The following is a 21,174-nucleotide window of genomic DNA, read 5'->3' on the forward strand; positions in this document are numbered from 1 at the left end:
CTTTCCCCCCCCCCCCCATTATATATTCAGCCAGAGAATTTTTTTTTCTCCTATCAATATAAAAAGATCCTCTTTTGAAAGTTAAGTAGTCCTTGTCCTACTCAACACATTAACATGCTGGGCAATGAAATACACTACTGGGAATATAGAGCTGCTACAGACATATCCTACTGTGGAACAGAAACAATTTCAGTGCTCTAATATCACAGTAAACATCACATTCTAAATAACTTTGTGTTATTTTATTAGTAATTTAAATAGTAAATATTATCAATTCTTTGGGTTAACTTCTACTTACTTGTTGTTTTGACTCCAATCACAGCCAAACACTGCAGCTGGATGTTTGTACTTGTGAAGAACCTTGCCATCAATGGTTCGAATAATACTGAAACCAATTACAATGTAATATTATGAGGAAAAAAGCATTCTGAATAGGCTACCCAAAAGTCAAGTTTGATTCTGTGCAAATAAGCCAGATAGATAGCAAAAAAAGTATACAGAAACAATATACGAAATCTTTATTCCTACAGCCCCTCAACTACAAGACTAACTGTATATTTCCCAACAAAACATTTAATTGGACTTCAGAGTCCATGTTCCTTCAGAGAGGCTGTGGTACCTCCTTCCCTGAAAGGATCCTCACAGCCCAAAATCTAAGTTGTAGCTATGGCTTTAAGGTACAAATAGATGTTTACGGGTTAAAAAAAAAAAAGAAAAGAAAAAGTTGATTGAATGTTTTATAAAATTGATGCTCTTGTTATGTTTGAGCTGCAATAACACAAGTAGCAAAGGAAAAGAATGAACAAGGATTTAAAAATGTACTGAAGCACAATACATGCAAAATTGTTCTCAAAGGGCATTTGCAAGTTTTTACAAATAAACTATTATACTCCTGTAACAGTACAACTGCAATTACTTCGTTCTAAAATAGTGATTCCTAGTCCTTGAAATAACAACCTTAAAAAAATTTTAAAAATGAAGATGAGTAAAGTGGGATAGCTTTTGAAAAGTGTCCTCCGTATCTACAGATAGGAAACCTAGAAGAATATTCTTGGCTAAATAAAAATCAATATTCAGTTTCACTAACAGAGTGTCTTAGACACTATTCATTTTGCAAAATTTCCTTTATTTTTTTCTTAAAATCATGAAAAAAATATTCTAACAAGTACAGGAGATTAACATAATCCAAGTTTGGGCCAGTAAGAACAGTTTTAAAATTAATCACTAATAGTACTGTCAAAGTTTACTGACTTGAGAAGTGCATTTAGCAATTTTTTTTCTTCTAATCAACACTCACCAAAATCCATCACTGCTGCAGGTTGCTATTCTTTTGGAATCTTTATGACTCCAGGCAATGCAGAAGATTCCATTCTTTCCATGCTTCAAAAAATGCAAAATACCTATCAATAAGAAATAATTCACCCCTTTTTCTCTCATCTATTGACTCATCTTTTTTATTTTATTCTCCTGTGGGCTTCAGCCCTTTTCTCTCAGTAAAGTATATTGTACAAAACCACACTATAATGAGTCCCCAATGTAGCCGGGATATTTGAGAATCCAAGTCCAAAAAACTGGGACTGAGGAGAGAGACAGTAAAACTGCCATACTCTCCAGGATCCAGGAGACAAACCTGGGTCAAGTTGAAGAATGAGCAACCCATAACTACATGGACCTGAAGCTTGAATAAAGGTTGGCTACTTGTTGGAATAATGTAGTTAGTGGGCATGAATAATTGTGGTATGTGAAAATTTAAGTGGGACGTGTATCAGGACGAGTGTTTCAGAAAAGATGTTTAGCAGCACAGGTGCAAATCTTCTGAGTGTTAAGACTCAGGAACTCCTGAATGTATGTATGTATATTTGGTTTTTGCCTGCTCCCCATCTCTGTCTTCTTAAAGAACATTCTTTGTCCTCTGATGCAGATGCCACAGTTAACTATGTCTGTATAATCTGAAGATTACAGCTTTATACTAAGAATACACAAAATATTATAGAATACTACAACACAGTATTAAATACCTCTTTCTGCCAATAACAATTATGCTACTGTTTCAGGACTTGCAAATGCCTGCATAGATTTCAGGGAATACAAGGCAAGATTCTAAATAAGGCATACTGTTTAGCATGCTGCAAAATGGAGCTTTACTGGTCTAGACTTCAGGGACTGAAAATTTTCTCTGGGCCTTATGTCTGAAAATACAGAACATCATTTTACATTTTGATACCTAGTTTAAAGTCTATATGTCCATATACATTTACAGGTTTAAGAAAGAATCAGCTATGCTTTTGCTGTGTATCACTACAGGACCGATTTTAAGATAATGGAGACCATGTGGTGCTTCATCATTCTGATGTCACAATCCCAGCCTGAGGAAGTAAAAATACTTCTGCCTCCGAGATAAAGTGGCACCCACATAATTCTTTCTATAGATTTTTGTATTATAGCACCTTTTAAAAAACATATGAAGTTTGACCCATCTTTATTTATGGACAGGAGAGGGAACAACTAACTTACATTTCATATAGACAAAAAAAAGATGCAATCTCATCTTACCTCACTGAATCTGGTTATCATTTTGCCTTTTGGGACATCCCATATGAAGCCACCATTTCTGGATGTTGCACCTGCTATGCAGTTCAGATCTCCTTTAGAGAAAGACATTTGTAAGATCTCACAATAAATATAAGATCACAATATTATTTGACTAATATGTTTCTACTTTAAATTCAAGAAATATAATATAAACAGAAGACAGCAATGGAACATAAACAAGAGTTTTTCATAGTTTAAGGCCAACATTTGATAACAAGTCACAAATACCAATTTCAACAAAAGCCTGACCTGCTTTTCTACATTCCCATTTTGAGGAAAGGGCAAAATAAAAGTTGTATTGTTGCAAAAAGTATTCTCAATGCCTGCTGAAAGTCTTGCAGTTAAGGCGACAAGAAAATAATGTCCATGATGCATATGACTCAAACTGTATCTCTTTTTCAATCTCAAGCTTAAAGTTGTAGCAACTGGGGAACTTTTAAAAGAAAATGCTCTAAGTACTAAGACAAATCAGGAAGAATGTGACAGAACATATAACTACTTTGTTTTCTTAATCTTGCATCACCGCACCATCTAAGCCCATCAAGAATGTACTTGAATCTGTAACCACACTCTACAGGGCAGAAAATATGAATATATGACTCCATTGTGAGAACCTGAAAACTGAATTCAGGCCTAATCCAAAAGCCACCAAATTCTCCTCAGCACAGTGACCCTCTATCCCGATATAGCTATACTTCTCCGAAATAGCCATATGGCACATATATATATATAAGTTTTGACTGTTATTTTATACCACACTTCAGAGGTGGAAAAGGCAATCTATGCAGGAGGAGCCTAGAAAGGTATATATATAGGACCAAAAGAGATTCAGGTAGGAGAATGATAGGGGGGAAAAAAAAAAAAAGAAAAAAAAAAGAGAGTAATCACTATGTTCAAAGCTCTTTTGAGACCAAATACAAATGGTGGCATGCATTGGGTTATATATTAGGAATGAAGATAAATGATAGTACGAGGTGCAGAGGAGGTGCGAGGTGCTCTAGGAGCAAGGGATGTGAAAGAAGCAGCAAAAGTTCTGCCTGGTATGGACAGGAACTTTTGGACAGGATGGTAAGGAACTGAAGTTGAAGCCCATGCTTCCAACTAGTTTAGATTTACTTAAAAAAAAAAAAAAAAAAAAATCAGAATACAAGACTTGAAAAGCACCCCCCCTCAGTGAACAAACTGTTCTCTCAGCGTGAGATACTACTACAAACTGAATTTAAATTTCAAAACAAAATAACACAAAATGAAACACTGTACTTCATATTGCCATAATTTCCACATAGCAAGACAAATTATCTGTGAAGAGGAACAAGGTACAAGAGACTCTCTGAAATTAAAAAAGTGCAAATTCATTTCACATATGCAAACTACATTAAGCTTCCCATCACAATCTTTTTTTCCTGTCAGCTATTGTTTCTTAGAGTTTAAAAGCATAGGAGAGAAAGGCAGTGAGCTGAATTATTTGGGCTTTTTAAAAAAAGCATCTGCTGCCCAAAGAATTAAAACACAACAAGAAAGCCTACCTATCATCAACTATTAACATTAGTAACTATCAGAAATGTACTCCCAGGTTCACCTAAGTGGGCTGCAGAACAGTTTTAAGAAGGAAGTTTCCCACTGACTTCAGTGACTTCGCTAAGAAAAAGTAGATGCTTTGCAGAAAAGGTACTCTCTATTCTAATAAAGTAAAAGCAGAGCTCTTCAGTGATTAGAATCCTACACAAAGAAGGAAGAGAAAGAACTAAACACATATGTTCCACTTTTTCAGCACAAAATAGAATCTGAATTCCTTTAATCAGCTGCTTCCCATGCAAAGAAAGACTTTTCATCGTCTGCATAATGTAACGCTAGAAAGGCTCCATTCTGACTCAGTATGAAATACTGAGATCATTCCTCATAAGGGTAAGCCTCAACAAGGTCTGAAGCATTGAATTCTTCAGGTTTCACAGATAATAGTTCAGTTATGTTTAAACTTTATAAGATACCCTTCTATCTAAAACTAATACTTTTATAACACAGATTGCTGCTAGTCAATGCTAATTCAAAGAACATTTAGACCTAAAGCAAAATATTCTTACCTGGAGCCCAAGAAAGGGAATAAATAACCCCCTCATTACCAGGAGATGTGTAAACCGCTGTTAAAGTATTTATGTCCCAAACTTTTATTGTGCCATCAAACGAAGCTGTAGCAAGAAGATCAGGGTTATCAGGTTTGAATTTGCAATCAAAGATGGTCTCAACATGTCCCTTAAATGAAACAAATATTTAATCCATTTTTATTACATTTGATTTTTTTCAGAAGTCCAACTCTAGATCAAACTATAAAATACATTGTATTATAACCCGTCAGATCAATTATGAGTTCCAAAAAACCTGGCTCATCAGTCAAAATTAAAAGGTATAAAATAGCTTGGACTATAACACTCATCCCTTTCATAGATCAATGTTAAAGACAGAAAAATTCTGCCCTGAAACAATAGGGTGATACAATGCCAAGGACTTGTTAGCATTTTCCATTGGAACTGAGTTGCTAAAAACCAGAATTTAAAAAAGTTTAGCTAAAAACAAAACCCAAGAAAAATTAATTTTTTAAAACTGAAAAAATTTTGCCCTTTAGGTAAAAAGTATCTGACTGAAAAAAAAAAAGCTTTGTATGTTGATCATGTTCTACAAGTTTTTTAGTATTGCACTGAGTTTTCTATGTTCTAAATATAGTCTATGTTCTATTGCATTTTAAACTTCAATCCATTAGAAATTTCACATGTCAATTGCTTGTTTCTTAAGACATGCATTTGTAGAATTTAACTTGACACATACATGAGAAACAGATAATATGTAAGAATTTTTTTAAGCCTCAGTTGCTTTACAGGACCAAAACCATTAAAAATGGAAAAAGAACACCAACCAGCAGCCTCTATTCAAACACATGTGGGAGTATACCTGAAAATTATTCAAGTTTTTCCAATGAAAAGGGAACAGGGAAAGATGAAAAAAGAAAAATCCTCAAGAATAACCAAAAGCCCAGTGAAGAAGAGGCTAACCTAATATGTGATAAACCCAGTTTTGAATTTCTGCTTCAAAGAAGATTTAATAATTCGGTCTTTGTCATTTTGAACTGAGTGACCTCACCATCTGAGTTGCATGTATCTTCTCTCTGATTTGACTAGAACTTTTATTCTGGATTATAGAAAACCCTCCAGATAATATTTCTGAGAAGGCCATCAAATTAAAATTTCAGTTAAAAATCCCCAAGTCCTTAACTCTTTATTTCTGGATGAAAACTGCCAGAATACTTCCAACAGGATTCAGTCTTTTGCAATAAAGAATTACTTTCAACCTCAGAACTCTAATTTTGTTTCCTAGAAATTTAGAGTCTTTTTAATAACAGAAACTGTTTTAAACTGCGAAGACTTCATTCTCCGCTTTTTCCTGTTAGAAGAAAGTGTATAAGCCAAATAAACTCTCATTCCAAAGACAGAGATGAAACATACCAAATCTCTAAGGAAATCCCACTTTTTGGCTCCCATGTCATAAAGCCCCACTCCACCATCCATGAAGCAACAGACAGCGTGACCAGGAGGAAGAGAAAATGCTTGGGTTTGGGTTAAAGTTGGAGGAGGAACAGCCTCACTTGTTGAAGATGTGTGGTGATTTTTAGTAGGATACTGTGATGAACATGCTTAACAAAGTAAAGCAAAAGATATAAACAGATAAGATTATTTTTTTTTATTTAATAATTAACAATTATAAAGATTAAAATGCTTTGTATTCCAATGAGATTAAAAACAAAAGAAATGGAGAATTTCTGTATGAAGCCTGGCCTACTAAAGAAGGACCTTATAAAGTGCTTGATCCTTTACACATTTGTCTAGTCCACTGGCACCAGAGGGTACTTTGTTTAATTAAGAACTACAGAGCCAACACAAACTTACAGAGATCGACTCGGATATAACAAGATTTACAAACAAGTTTTTCTTAACTTGCAGCCATTGCAATGAATAACAATAAAAATTACACTTACACTTTTTCTTTGGTGGAGAACTTAGCACATGCAAACCATGAAAACCAGTTTTCTTCAATTTAAAATTATCTATAGGTGTTGTACGTGAAACATTCCAAATACGTAACACACCAACCTGAGAATCTGAAGTTTAAAAAAAAAAAAAAGAACATTTATTTTTTAGATTTATTATTCTCTTTTTACTGTACAGAGGTATGCAGTCTAAGGACTGATTCAAGCAAAAATACAACAATGAATTAAACTTAGAATCCTAAGAAGAATTTTATAAGCAGGCACTGTCATCTCCATGGTAATATCACTGTTAACAACAATAATTATTAGCATTAGTTATTTAAACTTCAGTAAATAAACTCTGTGGAACCTCTCTCATTATAAAATATTCTCACAGTCTCTCATTTTCCTTATTGATTAGTTCTTCAACCTGAGCACTAATGTCTATGGTGTAGAAAAGAGGCAAGAAATAGATTCATTTTTTTAAAAATCCTTCTAAAAATAGAGAAAGAAAAGCAGGGGAGCAAGAAGTGACATCCACTAGTACAATGCATTTTAATTCCTATTCCCAAAGTAACTCTCACATTTGTTGCTAAAGTGTGCATGAGGAAAATATTATTTAGTGTAAAAAAATAGTTTAAAGTCACTTGTTTATGTACCCAACAAATACAAAATAAGTAAAAACTGCTCAGTGTAGCTTTCTGTTCTTTTCTACAGTTTTATGTATTTTTTTGTACAATTCATGTATGCTTTTATTTGCAGAAATGTTAAGAAACAAAAAGATCAAACTTGAAGTATCAATTTTGAAGACTCAGTCATATATTTATTACCTTTGTATAAATCAGCAAATAAAAGGCTTACCTCCAGTTATAAACATTCCAGGTGCACTAGAAACCCAGGCTAAACACTGAACAGATGCTGCTGCACTGGGAAAATTAAAAGTTGTGATACAGGACAGAGACTCAGAATCAACTAGTCGAATACCATTATGTAAATTAGCAACAAGAAGGTAGTCAGTTGACAAAGGGTCCCACTCCAGTGCTGTAACTGGATCCTCTTCATCTGTTCCTTCAAGAGACTCTGGTCTTAAGACATGTTTCTGATTTTTAGAACCTTTAAGAGCACAAGAAAACAGATCATTTCAAAATGAAATCAAGTATACCCTTTCAATAGTTACAAGGTTTGCAAACACAATTTTTGTGTCTCCCTGAAATTTTTAGTAGCCTGCTCTACTGTCTGCACTAGTGAAATGAATGAAGCTGGCTTTGCAATATTTGACTTAAAGATCCAACTTTCTTTTTAATACAGCAGAAATAGGAACAACTTTCAGGTTTATTAACGTAATTTTATATTAAAGAAGTTTGTTAAATCATATACATTGTCCTAACAATTTCCATGAGTAAAGGCCTGCAGCACAGCCTAAAATAAAAGTTATTTGAGTATAAGTAAATCTGCATACCATAGCAAATACAGGCAAAATAAAAGCAGTATGAACTAGGAAAAAAATTGTAGCAGTCAAAAAAGAGTTTATGAACAATCGCCTTCAGATTTTTTTCTTCCTCAAAAATATGTGTGCAATTATGAAGTGTTCATAGATTTTGAAGCCAGAACAGGCCATTAAATTTATAATTTGACACCTGCATTTGACAACAGCAGACGTATTTCACTTGATGATCCATATTATCGAGAACCACAATTTTTAACATCATGTTTATTTCCCACTTTTTGTTTTTACGGAGAGCTGGCTCTTACTTTTATACGCATACAGTCCAAATGAATAATTAACAACATAGATCTGTATTTCTGAAGTTGTGATCTTGTATTAAAAAAACCCTAATTTTGTACCCCTTTTCTAGAAATAATGAATTGACATCTTCCATTATTCAGTTTTTAATCTAATTTTCAATTTTGATAATGAAGAAGACAATTAATTTGTCATATGATAAACACCAAGACCTATCTATATTCATTAATGCTTGATGTAGAACAAAGCCTATTCTGATAAATACTAAAAAAAATGCGGAAAAGTGTTTGTTCACTGGAGAACATTCTGAATATTAAAATAACTCTCATTACGATTTTCTAGGGAAAATGTTATTAGTGCACATTATATCTAGGGTAACTTTATAAATCAATTACTAGAAATGAGGGAAATAATTTAAGACTGAACAACGATTAATAGCATAAACTGATTTCTCCATTCCATTTATGTTTGTATATAAGACAACTGCAAAGGCACAGTTGTCTTTTTTGAAGCATCAGGAATAACAACAGGAATAACATCAGATAACTGCTTTAAATTTTCCAAAAACTTTGGGATTCCCACGTTCTTTAACAATGTCTCCTGCTTACATTTCAGTTCAGATTTTTTGCTGAATGAAAATCAACATTCAAATGAAAACCAAGAACTGACAACAAAGCACAATTGTCATTTTTCAGTTACCTTTACAAGAACTAAAGGCAAAAAGTCCTCGAGGGATCAAAGCCAGTCATGTTCAAACACTTCAGTCCCAAGAAAGCACAATCAGCTGGCGGGGGAGTATGGATATCTAGGAGCTATTCAGTTTTACCTGTGCTTCACAAAAGAGTCCAGAAGCAAAGCTCATGGAAACTCTAACTGTTAAATTTTATTTTCTGTTAAAAGAAGACATCAGCGCTGTGAATCATGCAGCTGAGTCACAGGTCATTTAAGTAAGCTGTGCTTATTTTGAGAACGAATGAAAGGTAAACTACTACAGAACATTTGGCTCTACATACTGCACTGTATTTCTTTAAAAATAGGGTACTAATCTTAAATCCTTGCATATTTTTTCTTCACACTAATTGTTCTGCTACATTATTGGATAGTCTGGAGTTAATTAAAAGAAAGTACAGCCACAAGAGAAAAACCTAAGTGGAAAACAATGAAAAAAAGTTGTGTAGTCTGCTAATTCTGCGGCAGTGACTCACTTAAATAGAAAGACTAGAGCCTTCAACGAGTCAATCACACTGAACTTTCAAGCAATTAACAGGAACTTGTGGATGTTCAGGTTCTCTCAAGATAGTGTTTTGTAGGATATCCTACAAAAGGACTAAAACTTTCAAAAGTAAGGAATAGGAATTTTTTTTTTTTTTCAGTTGATTTCACTTGGTGACAAACTAAGTTCTGGTTCAATAACAAGTCATTTTACACATTCTGACATGAGGTAGATGAGGGCTGAACTTTGATCTCAAAGCAAAACATTAGCTTTCTATTCCTTATTGAAAAGTACAATTCTTTGTGTCCCTTTCCCCCCCCTTTTTTTTTTTAAATAGAGGGCCTATATTCATCCTACTGATACCACTTTCTTTTACATATTGTTATTTTTTAAAAGCTACCAATTACAAAAGTCAGATGAATTTTGACTATAAATTGCAAAATAGAAACATGCAGTTGATGAAATAGGTAACTTGGATAAGCCTACATTTTCAATTATGTCTGAACATTAAGACACGTATTAAAGTCATTTATGAAAGTGTAACCACAGTAATGGTACTTATATTTTATTATAGTGACACAATATATTTTTCAATATTACCTGATTTTGAAACATATTTTAATGAATTTATCTGTTCACCAAAATTTTTGTGATCTATTCTTAAACACATCTATGTTTTTATCTAAATAAATTCTTCGCCTTTTTCTAATAGTGTAAAGAAACAAGTTAAAAAAAACTTAATACTGGTCTGCGTTCTTTCAAAGTCATTATGATTGCTCCAACATCATTGTGTTAATTACAAGAATATAATCCTTTGAATTAAAATATTCAAATTTCTTATTGCATGCAAGTCTTGGCTTTGAATGGCAGCTCTATGGTATTTCAATTAGTGGTTGTTATTCTTGAATGCATCTGAATTTGCTGTACTAATTTATCCTACATAGTAAAATTTGCTACTCAGTTCTGACAATTAATTTGCAAGTAGATCTCTGCAAATCAGTGATTTTTTTTTTTGTTACATAAAATAAAATAAAAATCCTATTTGACTAAAAAGTTTTTTACATCCATTTCATTAAAGTAAGTGGGTTTGGGTTTAAAAAACACTTAATATGATCCAACAGGAAGTGTACTACTTTTCACAGAATCACAGAATGACAGAATCGTATAGGTTGGAAAAGACCTTCAAGATCATCGAGTCCAACCATAAACCTAACACTACCAAGACCACCACTACACCATGTCCCTAAGCACCTCATCCAAACGTCTTCAAATACTTCCAGGGATGGCGACTCAACCACTTCCCTGGGCAGCCTGTTCCAGTGCTTGACAACCCTTTCGGTGACGTAAAATTTCCTAATATCCAGCCTAAACCTCCCCTGGCGCAACTTGAGGCCATTTCCTCTCGTCCTATCACTTGTTACCTGGGAGAAGAGACTGACCCCCACCTCTCTGCAACCTCCTCTCAGGTAGTTGTAGAGAGTGATAAGGTCTCCCCTCAGCCTCCTTTTCTCCAGGCTAAACAACCCCAGTTCCCTCAGCCACTCCTCATCAGACTTCTGCTCTAGCCCTTCACCAGCTTCGTTGCCCTTCTTTGGACACGCAATTTTCTTGAATAATTTTGAGAAAATGAAATTCTAAACAGTTTAGAAACTAAAAACTGAAAAGTTCCTTTTTAAAAAGCCAAAGGGCAGCATTTTTTTTATATATTCTAAATAATTTATTAAGGAGAAGTAAACTGCACTACTTAAGTCCAGGATTTTCAGTGAAAGAGTTCTGACAAAAATTTTCACCCAACTGTGTATAAACTTTTGACTTCTTATTTCTCTGTTGGAAACCAAGAACCGTATATATGCTAAGACCAATTTTTATGGTTAATTTATTTTTATTTTTAAATGATCTTGATGAGTATGTATAATACGTATAATACTACAATAATAATGAAAACTATCCTAAATACAGAGACAGGCAAAATTTCTGTGATAATCTAAACTCAATTTCAAGCTGCTGCAAGTAGGTTTTTCCCCAGCAGTAATGGATAATTTTCAATAAACAAATTTTTATAGCAACTTGAATTGTGGTACAGACAAAACTGCCACTGCTGCTAGCTTTTTTAGCCAGTATTATATTTGCATTTGCAGAACATAATTTTGACATTTTAAATCCTTTTCCTATTATTTCTATTTTCATATTAAAATCATTCTAGACAAACTTAATGAAAAGTCTCAGTTCAATACATATTTACAGGTTATCATATTAAAACAGATTTTCTTTTCCCAATACCAATACTAATTCAGTCAGCACTACTGAAGCAAGGGAATCTATTCTCTGTGACACCCTGAGTGACAACTTAGTAGAGTGAACTGAAGGAGAATAAATTTTGCATGGCTGTGGGACCATACTACTATGTAAAATCAACACATTATTTAAAGAACAATTTTTCTCACAAAGCTGAAAATCAGTTTTTACTGGAGGAAAAAGAAATAGCCAGAAAAAAAAAAAATGAAGTAGTCCACCTAATACAGATATCTGGTTTTGTAGAAAACTATTTATGAAAGAGAGCTAAATTTTAGCTTCAAAGGAGCTTATCAACAAGAGACCTTCATCAGCAGAGTACTGGACTATTTATAAAGTATGCACAAATGTGCTCAGTGGTTTTCAGACATAAAGAGATAAATATTTTCTCTTTTTCTTTGATATAAGAGAATCACAAAGATAATACGAAGCGTGACATGAGATTCTACATACAAAAATGTAGAGGACTCTAGAATATGAAGCAGAGGACTCTAGAACAAATGCAAGTAAGAGACAAGTGAAAAGTAAGCGCTAAGTGAAAGATTCAAGTCAGTCCATTCAGAAGAACAAACTTGTTGGGAAAGTTCAGTAGAAGATCATGGCTGTTATCATTCCCTAAAAAACCAGTTTATTGTATGCCAAACATTGCAATGTTATCTTGGTCACAAAAGGGAGAAGATACAAAGAAAATGCTCTGCGCTCTTTATCTAAGAAAACATATTTTTGTGATATGGAAGAAGTAGGAATACTATGAACTAAGAACAAGTTTTATGTATGTACATACATTATAAAAGCTAAATGAAAAAAGTGCAGAATTACACATGTATACAGAAACAAAAATAAGAGATACACATATATAAATAAATATTTTACCATATCAGTTTTTACCTGGCTGAAAAATAGATAGGCTTCCATCAGTATGTCCAAATACTACTTTTCCTTTTTTCTTTGGATGCCATCTAAACAGACTGATATCTGACAAGAAACTATGTGCTTCTCTATGTACAGTTACCCCGCTCTCAGGTCCTGAGATGGTCCAAATGTACAACGGACCTCTGTGGGACACAAATGCAACTGCATCACCTGCATTCCAGCACCAGCTAAGTGACGCAGGAATTCCTGAAACATACAGGTAAACCTTATAAGAACCAGGATATGAAATTCAGTGTATTACTGCTTGACTCAGTATCAGCAATTGTCTTGAAAAGCTGTAGAAATAATTATTCTACATAAAAATTATTAGACCAAAATTTAGACAACTATGTGAACATCTTACTGTGTAAAAGTAAACTACACATATCCATAGGCAGGAAGTAGAATTATTTCCCAAATTATTTTAATACTACTTTGATGGGCTGTATTTTATGATACCTATACTTCATTAGTGCCAGAGACAATCAGGTATATGAAAGAGGATAAGCCTGATTCTGTGAACGATACTTTCACTCATTCACAATTCCATTCACCATTATGTTTTACTGTAAGCTATTTGCTACTAAGCTGGTAAAATACTGAAAACTTTAAGATGTCTATTTTTGCAAAACACAATGAAATTTAATTGAGAGAGAAATATAACAGAGGCAGATATTTGTGACAAAATTGGAAAGCTAGCTCTGTAATCAAAGGGAACTCTTCATAGCTTCTTTCTGGATATATGACAGTTTTAATTCAGTTGTCTAACACCTAACTGCAGGCATTCCAGTTTAAGGATTCCGACCTTAACATCTCCAACCCTCATTATCTTCATAGTTTAATAATGTGGGTCTGAAAGAATAAATGATGGTAAGACAAAATCCTCAAGCTAAAAATGCAAAACTGTTTGTATTTAGACACTTTAATATGGCAGTGTCAAAGAGAGTAAAAGCAGCATTAATAGGAGGTTTAAACATATTATCCTAAAAGCAAATTAGGTTTTAAAAAGTTTAAAATAATAACAACACTTCTTCACATGTAGTCATTGGCTGAAGTAGTTGTTTAAACAAGTAATGTATTGAAAAATAAGTATCAATTTTTATACTAATGTGTAATCAGATACAATATTGCTTTTAGAATAGATCAAATCAGTGTGTTGTTTTCCTACTCATTCCTTTTGCAGGATATGCAAGATGTACAAGATTTTCAGAGGTATCCTAAGTGCTCTGGAAAGAACAGAGTAGGAGGTCCCAAAATGTCTTAGGAGATCCTGAGATACTGACTGTTCTTGGGTTGCACCTATTTTCCAAGAATGCAAGTGTAGGAGTTAAGAACACCTGACAGAGATTGACTGTACGAACAGAAATAGAGGTACTGGTTCTGACTGAAGGGAATGAATCAGAACTGGGCAGGAAAATACAGATACAGACTTTTAACCCCCTAGACTTCTATTACAATCTCCAAATTAGCAGTTTCAAGTCCTGAGAGAAGATGCAGGTAGACAAGCATTAGGGTATTTAAACAAAATCTGTTTTTCAAATTAACTGACAATTTATACTTGAATCTGTTGAAGGCTACATTTTATTTGCTTTCACTTCCATAAAGTTATCATGAAAACACACAAGGTTTAAAACTTAATTATTTATCCTTTTATACAGCAATGGAAAAAACTGGGTTTTTTTCCCTGCTCAACAAGAAATCAATGAGAAAGTAAATTCCTGAATTGGTCAAGTACTTTAGAAAAAAGAATAATTTCTTTCTTTATCAAGTACTAGATTGTTCAGAGCAATTTAACACACTATCATTATTTTCTAAAATGAACTGCAACAACTCTGACAAGAATATTGTGTTATGCATTTGTTAAACCTCTGGCCTACCAACTGCTTAGAATTTACTCTATATCAAGTATTTCTGATACCTGTGGATGAAAAAGCTGTATGGATCAAATAGATCTCCATGTCTGAAATACCTTTTGTATTGTCCAGCTTGGCCACAACTTTCTGTTCAGTCACATTCCAAATAATCACTAAACTATCTGCACTGGCACTTGCAAACATGTCAGGATTGTGGGGACACCAAGATATGGCTGTGATTGTCTTCTTATGCTCAGACATAATTGCCCGGAGCTTGAATTCATTGTATCGGTGATCCAGCTAAACAAAAAGTAAAATTCATTTTAGAAATAGGTTTTGTAAACTCACTTTAAGTACTGTTGGGCTGAAGAATAGTTCGTATAACAGTATTAGACTTACACATGAATTTATAGTGGATTTAACAATTATCAGTACCTGACATGTCAATAAATTAAATTCTTATACATTTGACTTGGACAGAAAAGTTGTCAAATATTCAATTAGCCCAACCAGTATTAACACAGTCTATCCTCTTTCCACTTATAAACTACTATATTCCATTAATAACTGCACTCAAACACATCCTAAAATGCTTTACTTATAGGCATGGTAACAATAATTTAGTAATCTTCAAGGGGTTAAACTGGATAGAATATGAAAATGAGTTTGAAATCATGCTCATTTCTTAAATCACTTAGGACAATTAAAAAAAAAAAAATCAAATGCCCAAACCTGACACAGTAAATTTTGTTTATTTTAATCCTACTAGTGGTATAACTCATGAAGTTAAAATAAGTGTATCCTTTATTTCCTGACATATTTCTCAGTCTGAAAATTCCATGTCATAGCATTTCTATTTTTTTGTTACATGCTGATGTATAGTAACTGTGAACTTCAGAAGACCACAGTGCTGAGCAGTTCAGAAATGAAGGAAGTAATAACTTGTTCCAAACCAAAGAAAGGTGGACAACTGAATCCACAACTTTGCACAGTGGATTAAACTACTTCAAAAGACTACTGTTACACTACAGCTCCAAATGAAACGATGGAATTGCTTCATTTCTCTCTCAGAACCCGCTCTTCTATCATTGCGCTTCACTCATCTCAAGTGTTTACTGGATCAAGAGCCTGTCTTTTAAGAATGATTCTTGACACATACAGCTTCAAATATAAAGTTTACATCAATCTTTTGCACTAGCTGTAACAAGAAGAAAAAATAATTTGGAAGGGGTATCTTGAATGGAAGACTGAACTTTACAAAGACATTTTCTCAGCAGCGATCATACATCCAAAAGCATTGTAGAAACATTTATTGAAAGGGTTCAAAGTGAGATAGACAACAATGTGAAAATGTAACTACTCTGTTAAATAAAAATAATCTTACCTGATAAATATAAATAGCAAGGGTAGCACAGTAGGCAAATCTGTCCCCACTAGCAGCACATACATCCTTGTTCCATGGTTGACATCCAGCAGCTAAAAGTCCCACTTGTTTAACCTGTGACATTTTTGCCTTTAAAACAGAAATTCATTAGACTGCAACAAGACAACCAACAGAATGTTAAAGAACAGAATAATACATTTTTGCTCCCATAAATAATGTATACATATGTACCTTAAAAATATAGCTATGTTTTATGTTTTAACAGCAACACATTGTGTTTATGAGGTACAAAGGAATGTATCTGAAATAAAGCCCAGCAGATGTTCACAGGCTTCAGTGCTACACAAGAAATGAGACTTTAATACTGTTCACAGGAATCCATTTGGGAGAAAAGAAGGGGGGGACAGCACATGAAAACTTGAATAGTTCTTGATTTGTACTAGCTGAAGCTGTCCTTCAGCACTTTCATTTTCTTCTGCAGTCTGGTTCAACACTTTATACAGTGTAATACCCTCTCTGCTCTCTTCTTTCCTTCATCCCCCACAAAGACAGCTGGACAAAATAAACCATATGCTAATACTTTTAAGCAAGTTAAGCAACGTGTCTAAAAAGGTCTTCAAACCACTTGCATAGAACAAGTATGCATTACTTATTATCATCATCCTTTTTGGAGCTTTCTAAATTTTCTAAATAATTACTGTTTAACAAAAACTTGAAGTAAACTGTGGAAAATAAAAATCTTCTATTTTTCTTATCTGCTTGGGGTATCTACTTGGAAGATAAATATTAATGAATAAATATAAGAAGCAACCTCCATGAGATTGTAAGTCTCTCTCTTTCTCTTCAGAAAGTGTGAAAGAAAAATAAAAATTAAGAAAGACTTATTTTGGGTGCTTCTTTAGCAGAAGATCAGGAACAGATTGAACGTTTGGGACTGACCATCTCAAAGATATCACTGACTGTAGTTATAGTGCTTAAAGGTTCTGACTGAGTTCTAACTGCTTAAAGAAAATGAAACACTCATGTTTAACCACTGAAAATTTTGGTAAAGGAGACTGTACAACAACAGAACAGAAATAGTCAGAAAAAGGTTACAAGATACAGCTCTGCTGCAGACCAGTGCTTTGGCTATTAGACTTCCTTTCTGTCTCTGCCAACTATTCTTCTGACTTCTGCAGCAAATAAATTACAGATTCTAGAGAGAACAGTTCTATAAATTGCATCACCTTGCAGTTCATTTGCAATCCATCTCATGTTACAAATTAGGAGTCCCATAGAAAGAAATTTATCTTATTATCTAAAGAATCATCATCATCACCACCACAATGTTACAAAAAATAGACTCCAAATTTCTGACTTTGCCATTTAGTGTTCTTTTACTCTCTAGTAAAATTACAAATTCCAAAGGTCCCTTCTGTGCTATTAAAGTATCAATCACATATATTCAGAAATATTTGCATTTGGGACATTCAGAACTGCAACACAGACTTTTTCCAGTCACAATGAAAAAATAACTGGCACCATTAACAACCGCTTTTCCTGAAATTAAAGGTATCCAGTTGATTACATAACAATTTACTAAAATGCAGAATAATTTCCAGTTCCGGAAACAGAACTCTTGGTTTCCGCTCTTGATTCCAGGGAAAATGATGGTTAAAACACTAGGTATGTCAGCAAACAGATTAGGAACATTAAAAAAGGCATGGTGAAGTAGAAGAGAATGAGATGTACAATATTGGATTACCATAGGTTTAGTTTGCAGGTTTACTGCATGTAAGATTGATTAAAAGTTAACTCTTTAGACAATAAGAGTGCACAAATATTTATTTCAGAGTAATAGCTGATTTGTCTCATTTTGTACAGATCCTCGTTTTTACCTTCTCATATGGGAGCTAAGAGGTTCCTGATTTGATGGAGTTTAACCTGTAAGAAATTATTATCTTAAATGTTGCTTAATTCGTGGTTTGATTACAGGTAAAATTGATTGTAAAGTTAAGATCTCTTACAGATGCTAAAACAGAATTCCACAAATGTTTCTTTCAGAGTAACAACAGATTTGTCTTGTAGGATTCTGCAGTAATCTGCATAAAAAAAAAAATCCTGTTAATCTATTCAGTAGATCTTCCTTTTTGCCTTGATATAAGAGGGAAGTTATTCCTGACTACGTGAAATCTGGTCTATAGGAAAAATACTATTCTCAGTGGCTGAGAATAAGGAGGATTCCAAGCCTAAGTGCTGAAATCTAGAACAAAAAGAGAAAGATCCTCTACACTGGATTTACAACTACCATGATCACAGAAAACAGACTGGCACTTTGGGGTTGGAGATAGTAGCGCTGGTAGAGGAACTATTTCCATGTTTTCCATCAGCTGATTAACAATGAAGAGGCTTTTATGCATTTTTTTCATGTCATCAGGACACCTGCATAGTTTAGGGTATTTTAATGGTTTCCAAATGCATACATCACTTGATTAGAATTCAGGCTAGATTAATCATGACCAAAAATCATTGTCTTCAAACGGTTATAAAATTATTTCAGCCTAGTTCTAAATGTATGTCTGTAAGCATTACTGGATATGTCATATTAAGTACTGTATTTGAAATGGAAAAACACATTTGTCTTCTCTTTGTTCTACATTTACATTAAAGACTAAAGGTAACTTTAATATGTTTTTTGAAGAAATTCACCAATAGAAGCCTCATTCACAAGTTTTATAAAAAAAATTGTTGTTTTAAATTATGTACTATTTTTCTTGAAGTCTGATATTCAAATGAAAATGTCTCCTACATAAGATCAACATTTAGATGAAAAATGCTGCTTTGTGACATATCATTATTTCACTGAGTTAATAATACATGCTTAAGAAGCATTATTAAACTTTGATTCCTCATATAGATTTTTCCTATTTAAGTATATGTAAAAAATTACATATGTAAAATATTCTGATGCGCAATATAGAAAGGAATTTGCACTTTATTTACTAATATTTGCTGTTTTAAACTTGTTAATATTTCCTGCTCCTTGTAATGAGTTATATACTGTTTTACAAAAAACATTGTAATTAAGAAGAAGCATTTGCTTTGAAATTCAGTACAATAGTATCTAGAAGAAGAAATTACAATTGTGTGGCATAGTGACTGTTATTCTCTTGTAAATATCATGCATCAAAAGCAGTTTCCTGCAGATCTTTTCAGACACTATAGATTTCTGTTGAATATACTTATAGTACAAGGGAGAAATCATTCTTCAGAACAGCCTGAGTAAAATGACAGAAAACCAGAAATGCAGTATAACTGAATAAAGATATATATGTATGATTTCACATGTTGCATTTTTATACAATGGAGATTTTTTCATACTTTGTTAAAAAAGCATTTTATTTCAAACTAAGGGATGTACAAGTAATTATATTGGACTCTTAAGTATACACTGAAAAAAATTGTGCATGTAAAAAACGTATACCACACTGGGAAAGCTATCAAAGGGTGCCCACAGTTTCCAAGGAGATGAGGGGAAGAGGGAGGACAACAAAAACCTTTCTTTTCAATTGGAATGAACGGCAACATTCTAAGTCATTCCTTGTTGCTAAATATAGAAAAAACACCATTAAACTGAAATTCTGTACACCATAGAGTTAATATTATTTAAAAATAACAACTCAATGGACTAGATACGTAGACATGGCTATATATCAACAACTTAAAGACAAATGCCTAATAATCCCTACCTTAGCAAAGGTATCATTTTTTGTAAACCACTTAAGAATTTCCATGTTCATTCCAATACCTTGCTGCTCCCAAAAATGCAAAATCTTGCTCTGGTTGTAGAGTGAAATCACTTTACTTGACAGATGAAGGAACTAAACCTTGATGTTCACAGAATAATGCAGTTACTAAAGGATGCAGGAGAAAAAACTGAGCATTGTGTCGCACCACACACACAAAACGGCAGTGTCAGTAGCCTGGCAACTGCAGCTCTTTAACAGGCACCATTTTAATTTTAACCTAACTCCTTTTTCTCTGCTTCAGCTACTCAGTGTATTTCATTGCTTGTTTTATTTCCTGATTGTACTAAGATATTTATAGAATAATAATAGCTCTTTAAATCCATCACTTCGCACCCTTTAATTATGAAGAGATGTGCTTGCATGTTATAAGTATTCATAAATTTATAACCATCAAGCACAACCAATAACATATGCTTATATTGTCAGCGATTGTAGTCCATATGGTGTATGACCTGTCGAAATGAGTACATATGCAATATGGCATGCACACAAAAGTGAATATACAGTATCCTTCTATTAATCAATATGCTTCTGTATATATAAAACCCTAGTTTCAGAACAGCTATGTGTAGTAAAGTGTTAGCATCCTCTGCTTCTGTTCATTCTATTGTCACTGTCTTCCAAGTTTGTGTGTTTTCTTATGTGGAAAGCTTGCTGTCGCTCCTGTATGTTTGACATATAAAACTGTTACATCTCATCCAGACCATTGTCCCCAGGCACCAGTATTTTTGTCAATATGTCAATGATAATGTAATAATTAAAGATCTTCTTTAGTGATATAAAAGTGATGTCTCCTTAAAAGACATTGGGCATATTTACCCATCTTTGTGGGAAAATCCATTGGAGATGAAAGTGTGACCTGTGAACCATAGAGTTTCAAATTCATTACCCTATCCAATGGGACCAGTTTGAAACACCAGATAATGGACAAAGAATTTATCTTGTTAAAAACATGAAGGTCTTCAAACCTACCAAGAAAACTCTGCATGTCTGCAAGACACAGCAGAAAGTAACTTCTTCCTGAGTGTGCCTGCCTCAATAGCACGGAGTCTCACATAAGAACATAAGCATAATTAGTATTAGCCCTCTTCTAATGGGGCTGGAAAACACCAAGCACATTATAGCCACGCTAAGAAATTAAATTCTGATTATTATGTCCAGACCCATGAATAAAGGATAATTGGAAATATTATGCAACTTAAAAGCCAACAGACAAATTAAATTTACTAACACTAAACAGAGCAATGAAATTTCCAAAAACTGTAATGTTTCTGGAAGGAGCATTTAAGAAGTTAGTACATTTTCTAAATTTTATTCTATGCTATCTACCCATTACATTTCAATGTATTTATATTTATTACTTTATGAATCTGGGGAATCT

General features: G+C 33.6%; 1 protein-coding gene across 2 annotated transcripts in view; it reads right to left on the reverse strand.

The window, feature by feature from the left end:
- WDR17 (WD repeat domain 17) overlaps positions 1-16,438 on the reverse strand; it is a 41,619-nt gene extending 25,181 nt beyond the window's left edge. Inside the window, exons 1-11 of one of the 2 annotated variants that reach the window (XM_075500294.1) lie at positions 16,371-16,438; positions 16,006-16,134; positions 14,738-14,921; positions 12,745-12,975; positions 7,469-7,720; positions 6,617-6,739; positions 6,087-6,274; positions 4,674-4,842; positions 2,554-2,645; positions 1,298-1,380; positions 299-385 (exon numbers count right to left, since the gene is read on the reverse strand). In XM_075500294.1, the coding sequence (XP_075356409.1) occupies positions 299-385; positions 1,298-1,380; positions 2,554-2,645; positions 4,674-4,842; positions 6,087-6,274; positions 6,617-6,739; positions 7,469-7,720; positions 12,745-12,975; positions 14,738-14,921; positions 16,006-16,128 (1,532 nt within the window). In that variant the 5' untranslated portion in view covers positions 16,129-16,134; positions 16,371-16,438. The remainder of the gene's footprint in view (positions 1-298; positions 386-1,297; positions 1,381-2,553; positions 2,646-4,673; positions 4,843-6,086; positions 6,275-6,616; positions 6,740-7,468; positions 7,721-12,744; positions 12,976-14,737; positions 14,922-16,005; positions 16,135-16,370) is intronic. The other variant, XM_075500295.1, reaches the window with a different exon arrangement.
- Positions 16,439-21,174: the final 4,736 nt, after the last annotated feature.

This window comes from Mycteria americana, chromosome 4, assembly GCF_035582795.1.
Source record: "Mycteria americana isolate JAX WOST 10 ecotype Jacksonville Zoo and Gardens chromosome 4, USCA_MyAme_1.0, whole genome shotgun sequence".
Taxonomy (NCBI): Eukaryota; Metazoa; Chordata; class Aves; order Ciconiiformes; family Ciconiidae; genus Mycteria; species Mycteria americana.